Source organism: Cebus imitator, unplaced genomic scaffold (genome assembly GCF_001604975.1).
Source record: "Cebus imitator isolate Cc_AM_T3 unplaced genomic scaffold, Cebus_imitator-1.0 Scaffold215, whole genome shotgun sequence".
Taxonomy (NCBI): Eukaryota; Metazoa; Chordata; class Mammalia; order Primates; family Cebidae; genus Cebus; species Cebus imitator.
Window position 1 is genome coordinate 3331534 of NW_016107530.1, and position 10490 is coordinate 3342023.

At 40.9% G+C, this 10490-nt stretch overlaps 1 protein-coding gene across 1 annotated transcript in view; it reads right to left on the minus strand.

The window, feature by feature from the left end:
- The window catches only part of DDX50 (DExD-box helicase 50), an 8076-nt gene extending 2029 nt beyond the window's left edge, over window positions 1-6047 (minus strand). The window contains exons 1-2 of the mRNA XM_017548938.2: window positions 5886-6047; window positions 3595-3639 (exon numbers count right to left, since the gene is read on the minus strand). Of these exons, the coding sequence (XP_017404427.1) occupies window positions 3595-3639; window positions 5886-6008 (168 nt within the window). The 5' untranslated portion in view covers window positions 6009-6047. The remainder of the gene's footprint in view (window positions 1-3594; window positions 3640-5885) is intronic.
- Between the last annotated feature and the right edge of the window lie 4443 nt (window positions 6048-10490).

Sequence of the window (10490 nt, forward strand, 5' to 3'; positions counted from 1 at the left end):
AAAAAAAAAAAAAAAAAAAAAAAAAAAAAAAAAAAAAAAAAAAAAAAAAAAAAAAAACTCATCTTAAAGAGATAAATACAGGAATGCATAAAGAATTTGCTATGCCAATGCTTACGGCAGAACTAACAATAGAAATAATCTAATTTCAGAAAACAGGAGATTGGTTAAGAAAGCCAGCTACCCAAATGGCCAAATGCGAGAGAGTCATTAAAAATAAGTAACTGGGGTGACAGATCCAAGATGGCCTAGGAGCAGCTCAGGAATGCAGCTCGCAGCGAAAGCGCGGAGGATGAGTGGACACCGCATTTCCAGATGGATTTTCATTGCCCACAGACCAGGAGATTCCCAGGCGGAGGAGCCCCAAGGGTCGCCAGCGCGGCTGTTTTGGCCGGCCCTGCGGTTCCCCGCACAAAATACGCGGGTCCGGACACCATTTTACCTGGCGATTGGAGCTCCTGGGAGACAGAGTCACCCATTCAACTGATAAAAAAGGGGACTGAAACAGGGAGCCAGGCCAGGAGATTCCCGAGCAAAAAAGCGCCAGAATCTCAGCGCGGTTACGGGGCAGTGGGCTGCAGAAAGGGAAATCACACAGATCCCTGCGCCAGGCGACTGGAACACCTGGGGAGACAGAGTCGCCCATTCAACTGAAAAAAAAAAAGAAAAAGAGGGCTCTGAGGCAGGGAGCCAGGTGAAAAATAAGTTAACTGGGCCAGGTGTGGTGGTTCACACCTGTAATCCCAGCACTTTGGGTGGCCGAAGCTGGGGGATCACCTGAGCCTGACCAACGTGGTGGTTTTTTAAACCCCATCCCTACTAAAAAATACAAAATTAGCCAGGCGTGGTGGCACATCCCTGTAATCCCACTACTTGGGAGGCTGAGGCAAGAGAATCACTTCAACCCAGGTGGCGGAAGTTGAGGTGAGCTGAGATTGCCTCATTGCACTCCATCCAGCTTGGGGAACAAGAGGAAGGCTCCGTCTCAAAAAATAAATAAATAAAATAAGTAACTGGGGCTGGATGCAATGGCTCACGCCTATGAACCCAGTACTTTGGGAGGCTGAGGTGGGAAGATCACTTGAGGCCAAGAGTTTGAGATCAGCCTGGGCAACATAGCAAGACCTCATCTCTATTTTAAAATATTAAAAAGAAAAGAAAAAAGGAACTGTGTTGTTGACCCCAAAAAATGTGTCTTTAATATATTCTGAATTTTTAAAAAGACTTCAAAAGCAGAATACTCTTTCTTGTTTCAAAGCATGTATGTAAGTATGTAGAGATATAATAGACAAATTCTTCATTATGGGAATTCAGTAGACAACCTCTTTTTTCTTTTTTTTTTTTTTTTTGAGACGGAGTTTCGCTCTTGTTACCCAGGCTGGAGTGCAATGGCGCGATCTCAGCTCACCGCAACCTCCGCCTCCCGGGTTCAGGCAATTCTCCTGCCTCAGCCTCCTCAGTAGCTGGGATTACAGGCACGCGCCACCATGCCCAGCTAATGTTTTGTATTTTTAGTAGAGACGGGGTTTTACCATGTTGACCAGGAGGGTCTCGATCTCTTGACCTCGTGATCCACCCGCCTCGGCCTCCCAAAGTGCTGGGATTACAGGCGTGAGCCACCGCGCCCGGCCGACAACCTCTTTTTTCAACAGATAAAACACAAGAATATTTTTTTAAAAGAAAGAGAGGGAGGAGGAAGAATCTACAGATTAAAAGAAAGGTAAACATCAAATTCCAATGTATGAGCTTTATGGACCTTATATTTTAAAAATTTAGGGAACAAATGGAAAAGTTTAAACAAAATTAGATGATATTAAGGAATTAACAATTTTGGGAGAGTTTAATTATAGTATTATGATAATGTCTTTTTTAAAGTCATTAATATTTAGAAATATGAACATATTTATGGTTGAAATGATAAAATACCTAGAATTTATTTCAAAAGAGCACAGGAAAGTAGGTAAGTAGATGGACACAGAAATGAAACAAAACTGGCTATGAACTGATAATTGTTGAAACTAAGTGTTGGGTACATGGGGATTCATTATATAAGTCCATCATCTAAAAAATATTTGAGGCCGGGCGCAGTGGCTCACGCCTGTAATCCCAGCACTTTGGGAGGCCAAGGTGGGCGGATTACGAGGTCAAGAGATCGAGACCGTCCTGGCCAACATGGTGAATCCCCGTCTCTACTAAAAATACAAAAAATAGCCGGGCATGGTGGCACGTGCCTGTGGTCCCAGCTACTCGGGAGGCTGAGGAGGAAGAATCGCTTGAACCCAGGAGGCGGAGGTTGCAGTGAGCCGAGATTGCGCCACTGCATTCCAGCCTGGCAATAGAGCAAGACTCCGTCTCAAAAAAAAAAAAAAAATTGAAATGATTTATAGTAAAAAACTTTTTGGCTGGGCACGGTGGCTCATGCCTGTAATCCCAGAACTTTGGGAAGCCAAGGCAGGAAGATCACAAGGTCAGGAGATCAAGACCATACTGGCTAACACAGTGAAACCCTGTCTCTACTAAAAAAATACAAAAAATTAGCCAGGCATGGTGACACACACCTATACTTCCAGCTATTCAGGAGGCTGAGGCAGGAGAATTGCTTGAACCCGGGAGGTGGAGGTTATAGTGAGCCAAGATCGCACCACTGCACTCCAGCCTGGGCAACAGAGCAAGACTCCGTCTCAAAAAAAAAATTTTTGGCCAAGTATGGTGGCTCATACTGATATTCTCAACACTTTGGGAGGTAAAAGTGGGAGGATCACTTGAGGCCAGGAGTTCAAGACCAACCTGTGCTTCAGACTCTCTCTACAAAAATTTTTTAAAAAATCAGCCAGGCATCGTGGCACATGCCTTGTAATCCTAGCTACTTGGGAGGCTGAGGTGGGAGGATCACTTGAGCCCAGGAATTCAAGGTTGCAATGAGCTATGATTGTGCCACTGCACTCCAGCCTGAGAGAGTGTCCATCTCTTTAAAAATAAATTTAATTCTGGCTGGGTGCTGTGGCTCACACCTGTAATCCCAGCTCTTAGGGAGGAAAAGGCGAGAGGATAGCTTGAGCCCAGGAGTTTGAGATCTGCCTGGGCAATACAGCAAGACCTTGTTCTCTAAATAAATAAATACAAAGAAAAAAAAATAAAAATAAATTTAATTTTAAAGGCCAGACGCAGTGGCTCATGCCTGTAATCCCAGCACTTTGGGAGGCCGAGGTGGACAGATCACAAGGTCAGGAGATTGATACCATCCTGGCCAACATGGTGAAACCCCGTCTCTACTAAAAATACATAAATTAACCAGGAGTGGTAGCGTGCGCCTATAGTCACAGCTACTCAAGAGGCTGAGGCAGGGGAATAGCTTGAACCTGGGAGGCGAAGGCTGCAGTGAGCCGAGATTGTGCCACTGCACTCTAGCCTGGCAACAGAGCAAGATGCCGTCTCAATCAATCGATTTTAATTTTGAGACAGACTGGATATTTTATATTAAGGAATTCTTAATTGACTAAGGCATGATAATGACACTGTGACTATGTTTCCCAAAATATCCCAATCTAAATTTAGAGAATGTACTCAACAATTTAACAGATAAAATTTTAAAAATACCTGTAACCTTTCTGACTCAGTTGTAGGAACATCAAAGCAAACACCCTAAAAGCAAAATAAAAACATTTTAAATTAGATGCATATGTGATTTTTTTTGTTTTGTTTTACTAATAATGCATGACACAGTGGCTACTTAATGTATTTTCTAAATTTAAAAAGTAAACACTGTATCTAATAAGAATTTACAACTACTACTAAGAATCTAGAGTATTCTCTAGAAGAGTTTGTGTAGACAATATATGTTTTTCCACATCCCTTGTAAAATGATCCTTCTAATAATTTTATTTTAAAATTTAATGACAAAGTTTCATTTACAAAGAGCTGCAGCGGGCCAGGCGAGGTAGCTCATGCCTATAATCCCAGCACTTTGGAAGGCCAATGCAGACAGATTGTTTGAGTCCAGGAATTTGACCAAGACCAGCCTGGGCAACATGGAGAAACCCTGTCTCTATTAAAAAAAAAAAAAAAGCAAAATTCAGCCAAGTGTGGAGGTGCATGACTGTAGTCCTAGCAACTTGGGAGGTTGAGGTGGGAGAATCACTTGACCCTGGATGGGAGAGGTGGCAGTGAGCTGAGGTCACACCAGCCTGGGTGACAGAGGAAGACCCTATTTCAAAAAAAAACTGCAATGTTTATTAGATAATAAAGAATGATATAACCCAAGATGTTTCCTCTATGGTCTTGGTTGTCAATAAGCTGAAAATTAATTTAATACTCAAGTATAGCAACTAGTTTGGCCTATGTATCTTGCTATTTTTTCCCTCCCCTCTACGTTTTTTTTCCTGAAAGTGTGTATTTGTCTCATACTTGCCCCACATCTTTTTTTTAAAGTTAATACTAAACTTTCAGAGAGACGATTATTTGCAATATACAATCTAGTTAATAAATTCCAAGCTAGAATGAACCTATGCAGTAAAGTTAATAACATAACGTTGTTTTTCAAAACCATTAGATGAAATCAGTCACAAGATTACAGTTTTGATTTTGCTATATAAATGTATTAAAATATTTATTTAATTCATATCATTAACTCATTAACAAACAAGAGCAGGCCACTTAAAAACCAAACTGCATGTTCTCAAAATTATAGAGCTGTTTACTGCGATAATAAGTTACTTAGTCTTAGAGAATGAACACACACACTGGGTGCAGTGGCTCAAGCCTGTAATCCCAGCACTTTGGGAGACTGAGGCAGGTGAATCCCTTGAGCTCAGGAGTTCAAGACCAGCCTGGGTAACATGGCAAAATCCTGTTTTTACCAAAAATAATAATAATACAGGCTAGGTGCAGTGGCTCATGCCTGTAATTCGAGCACTTTGGGAGGCCGAGGTGGGAGGACCACCTGAGGCCAGGAGTTCAAGGCCAGCCTGGCCAACATGGTGAAATCCCATTCTCCTACTGAAAAAAAAAAAGGTGGCGGGCACCTGTAATCTCAGCTACTGGGGAGGCTGAGGCAGGAGAATTGTTTGAACCTGGGAGGCAAGAGGTTGCAGTGAACCGAGATCGTGCCATTGCACTCCAGCCTGGGTGACAAGAGTGAAACTCCGTCTCAAAATAATAATAATAGGCCAGATGCGGTGGCTCGTGCCTGTAATCCCAGTACTTTGGGAGGCCCAGGCGGGTCGATCACAAGGTCAGGAGTTTGAGACCAGCCTGGCCAACATAGTGAAACCCCATCTCTACTAAAAATACAAAAAATTAGCCAGGCACGGTAGTACGTGCCTGTAATCCCAGCTACTCAGGAGGCTAAAGCAGGAGAATCACTTGAACCTGGGAGGCGGAAGTTGTAGTGAGCCAAGATTGCACTATTGCACTCCAGCCTGGGTGACAGTGCGAGACTCCGTTTCAAAAATAATAATAATAATAATAATACAAAAAGGGCAGGTGCAGTGGCTCACTTCTATAATCTCAGCACATTGGGAGTCCAAGGCAGGAGGATCACTTGAGCCTGGGCAAACAGACCCCATCACATAAAGTAGTAAATAAATACAATGTAAAAAATAGAAAGAGAATAAACACATGTACACAACCACATATGCTATGTGGCAGAAAATTAGATAACTTGGGTATTAGATAGTCAAACTGAACAGAATGACTTGCAGCTCTGGAGGAATGGGTTACGTAAATAATAAATAATGCCCCAAATTAATAACTGGAAACAAACTAACACAGATGAAGCAGTATTATTCATGCCATTAGGCTTCAAAAAGAGAAAGAACAAAATTTGCTAGTGTTTATAAACATTTGGGGTAGTTGATTTAAAAGCTATTTAATTGTCTAGAAAAGCCTACCATATTTCCTTTCAGGAGGCACATTCTGGTAATCTGAGACACTGCATTACTATTCAGCCTTCTGTTAAGTTCTTTCCAAGCACAGCTGACATCCTGTATTTCCTCTAGGCTTTCCAGAGTCATGGTCACAAATCCCTTAAGGAATAAAAATCACATTATATTTGGAAATACATCAGCAGCAGCAGTACAATGAAATTCTAACTCTACAGACCTTCAAGACTTAATTGTGGATTTCTTATGGGCCAAAAGTATAACACTGCAGCAGCTAAAAAACTTTTTTGAAACTACATTATTAGAAGAATAGTGTTTATAGATAATTGAAAGTACTATTCTATGTATTGCTATAAAACTATATTTAATTCTAACCATTATGCTTTAAGAGAGAATTAGGAATTAAGCAAACCAGAGCCAAGAAAGACAACAAGGTAGTGAAGAATTAAGGAAATGTTGAAGGAGTCAAAGTCAGCTTGGAATGAAAGCCTTGGCTGGACTCAGTGGCTCACATCTATAATCCTAGCACTTTGGGAAACCAAGGCGGGTAGGTCACTTGAGCTCAGGAGTTCAAGACCAGCCTGGGCAATATGGCGAAACACCATCTCTACCAAAAAAACAAACAAACAAAAAAAACCCCAAAAACTAGCCAGGCATCACCACGTGCCTATAGTCCCAGCTACTCGAGAGGCTATGGTAAGAGAATTGCTTGAGCCCAGGAGGCAGAGGTTGCAGTGAGCTGAGATCATGCCACTGCATTCCAGCCTGGGTAACAGAACCAGACCTTGTCTCAAAAAAAATAAAGGAAAAAGAAAAGAAATACAACACAAATTTCTTTAACCCTTTTTTTTTTTTTTTTTTTGAGACAGAGTCTTGCTCTGTGACCCAGATTGGAACACAGTGGCACAATCTTAGCTCACTGCACCCTCAACTTCCTGGACTTAAGTAATTCTCTCACCTCAGCCCCATGAGCATCTGGAACTACAGGTGTGTGCCACCACGCCAGGCTAATTTTTGCATTTTTAGTAGAGACAGGATTGCCCAGGTTGGTCTTGAACTTCTGGACTCAAGTGATCTGCCTGCCTCAGCCTCCCAAAGTGCTAGAATTACAGGCATGAGCCACCATGCCTGACTAATTTCTTTAAACTTTTGAAGGACTGTTACATAAGCAAAAATTTATTTGTTCTGTAACACTTCACTAACAGCAAAAGAATCAACATTAAGAAGATATGGGGATACATTCATCAAACAGTATTTATTAAGTACTCTCTACATATGTGCCACAGACTATACGAGGTGCTAGTGATTCAGCAATAAGTAGTCTTTTCTTTCATGGAAAGTAGATTCTAGTGCATGTGCATGCACATATGCCTGTATGTGGGGTGTGTAGGGGGTACATAGTAAACAAATAAGCAAATATATGGAATGTCATATAGTAATAAGCATCACAAACGGGAATAAAGCAGGGCTCAGGGAATAAAGAGTACAGGGAGGAGTATGCTATTTTAGAGTGATCAGGAAAGACCTCTCTGGCATGATATTTGAGCAGAGACCAGAATGAAATAAAGGAGGACGCAACGTGGTTATTAGAGGAGAAGAACATTCAAGGCAATGAAAGTAGGTGCTAAGGCCCTGTGCAATAGTTAAGTTTATGTCTGAGGAAAACCAAATAGGTTATTATTGGCTGAAATAAGCAAAGGGAGCGGGATAGGGATAAGGGATGATGTCAAGGAAGCAGCAAGAGGACAAGCCTATAGGATATTCATGATAAAGACTTTGGGTTTTGGTTCAACCCATGAAAGAAATTTCAAGCCACTAACACCCTGTTTCTAATATGTTTAATCAGAGATTAAATGACCCATTTGCCGAAGAGGGATTCTTTATTGGATAAGGGTTGAGACTAAATGACTTCTTAGGTACTTCTTAGCTCCAAATCTCAATATTTTCTTTTTCTTTTTTTTTTTTTTGAGACGGAGTTTCGCTCTTGTTACCCAGGCTGGAGTGCAATGGCGCAATCTCGGCTCACCGCAACCTCTGCCTCCTGGGTTCAGGCAATTCTCCTGCCTCAGCCTCCTGAGCAGCTGGGATTACAGGCACGCGCCACCATGCCCAGCTAATTTTTTGTATTTTTAGTAGAGACGGGGTTTCACCATGTTGACCAGGATGGTCTCGATCTCCTGACCTCGTGATCCACCCGCCTCGGCCTCCCAAAGTGCTGGGATTACAGGCTTGAGCCACCGCGCCCGGCCTAAAATATACCTTTATAATATGGCAGTTTCCATCTTAAACAAATGCTCAAACTAAGCATTACTAGTACTGGAGCAACCTAACATTTTATGCCTCTTGACATGATGCAGTATGAGGTACATATTAGCCATAAAAGTACTCTTGCCAAAAACATTTAACCTAAATATAAAAATCAAGCTTTGGCATTACTTCCAGTTTAAAAGAGGATAAAGGTAAAAGTTAAATGATGCTTGAAGTTCGGACAAATCCAGACAGTGAGATATTCTACCAAACAACTGACCTAGACTCTTCACCAAATCAATATCAGAAAAAAATTTAAAGATGAGAAAATAGTTTCAGATTAAAAGAGACTAAAGAGACATAATACCAAATATAACATATAAAACTTAATTAGATCCTGAATTTTTAAAAAGATACACACAAATAGGTATATGGATACATATGGATAAACAGAATGGAGTCAAATAAGTCACTTGCAGCAAAATAAGATTTAGCTAAACTATTAACACATATCAGGTAGAAAACATCAGATACTCCAGCTGCATTTATTTCTGCAAATAAGTCACCTCCAAGTTAACCTGCCCTGCCTTTTTGGTCCCTCCTCCCCATCACAGGGATGTGCTGCCCAAAATTAGTCTGTTCTGTTATTATTTGAAAATCCTGCCAGCAGGCTCTAATCTTATAGATATCTCCAGGACGAGGCTCGCTCACTCTCTCTCTCCACTCAGACATAACAGAGCTCTTTTTAAAAATTCTCTTCACCAAGAAACTCCCCTCAATTATACTTGAGTAAGTAAAAAATCACTGAGCTACCTGCACCAATGGTTCTGGTGTGGTAATATTTTGACATGTGATACTAACCTAGCAGCAGGCCAGTTCAGATGATATTACACCTACACAAACCCTCCACACACACAGGCATTTCTTACTTTGCATGCTACTGAGTTAATTGTGCAGAGGCTATTTTTTACTTTGCAGGATTCCATGGAAATTTACAAATGAAACATAGGTTCTGGTGTATAAGTTTCAGTTAATAAAAGTCTGTACAAAGTAAGCATTTCCTATATTTCTCTCCAAATATGCAGAAAGACAGACAGGTTCTGGTGTATAAGTTTCAGTTAATAAAGGTCTGCACAAAGTAAGCATTTCCTATATTTCTCTCCAAATACACAGAAAGACAGACAGACATTTTCGGGATAATGAGAAAAATATGGATATGAACTAAATATTTGATGATAATATAGAACTATCATTAATTTTAACAGATGAGATTATTGTATTGTGATTACGTAGGAGAATATCCTTATTCTCAGAGGATGCATGCTGAAATATTTAGGGATGATATCACAGTGTTTCAATTTACTTTCAAATGGTTTAGAAAAAAAAAAATACAGGACAGGCAAGGTGGCTCACGCCTGAAATCCCAGCACTTTGGGATGCTGAGGAGGGAGGATCACCTGAGGTCAGGAGTTTGAGACCAGCCTGACCAATATAGTGAAACCCCATCTCTACCAAAAATACAATAACTAGCTAGGTGTGGTGGCATGCGCCTATAGTCCCAGGTACTCAGGAGGCTAAGACAGGAGAATTGCTTGAACCCTGGAGGTGGAGGTGGCAGTGACCCAAGATCACACTACTGCACTCCAGCCTGGGCGATCACAAACTCTGTCTCAAACAAAAACAAAACAAAAAACATAAAGTTATAAAGCAAGAAAGAAGATATTGAATGGTTTCTAAAACAAAGAAATGATAAATGTTTAAGACAATGAATATGCTAATGATCCTGATCCGATCCCTATACATGGTATGTATTGAAACATCACTATGTACCTTATAAATATGTATGATTATTACATGTCTTTTTTTTTTTTTTGAGATGGAGTTTTGCTCCTGTCGCCCAGGATGTAGTGCAATGGCACGATCTCAGCTCACTGCAAACTCCACCTCCCAGGTCCAAGCAATTCTCCTGCCTCAGCCTCCCGAGTAGCTGGGATTACAGACATGAGCCACCACATCCGGCTTATTTTTTGTAACTTTTTTAGAGTCAGAGATTCGCCATGTTGGCCAGGCTGGTCTTCAACTCCTGACCTCAAATGATCCACGTGCCTTGGCCTCCCAAAGTCCTGGGATTACAGGTGTGAGCCACCGTGCCCGGCAGTACATGTTATATTAAAAAAAAAAAAATTAGAAATTAAGAGCTAAAAAAGGATATAAAGCAAATAATGCACAATTTTGACAGTTGAGTCTAGGTGGATGGTATGTGGTTACTGCCTTATTCTTTCAGTTTTTCTGTGGGTTTGAAATCTCTGGAAGAGGTGATTGTCAAAAAAGGATTTTTTTTTTTTTTTTTTTTTTTTTTTTTTTTTT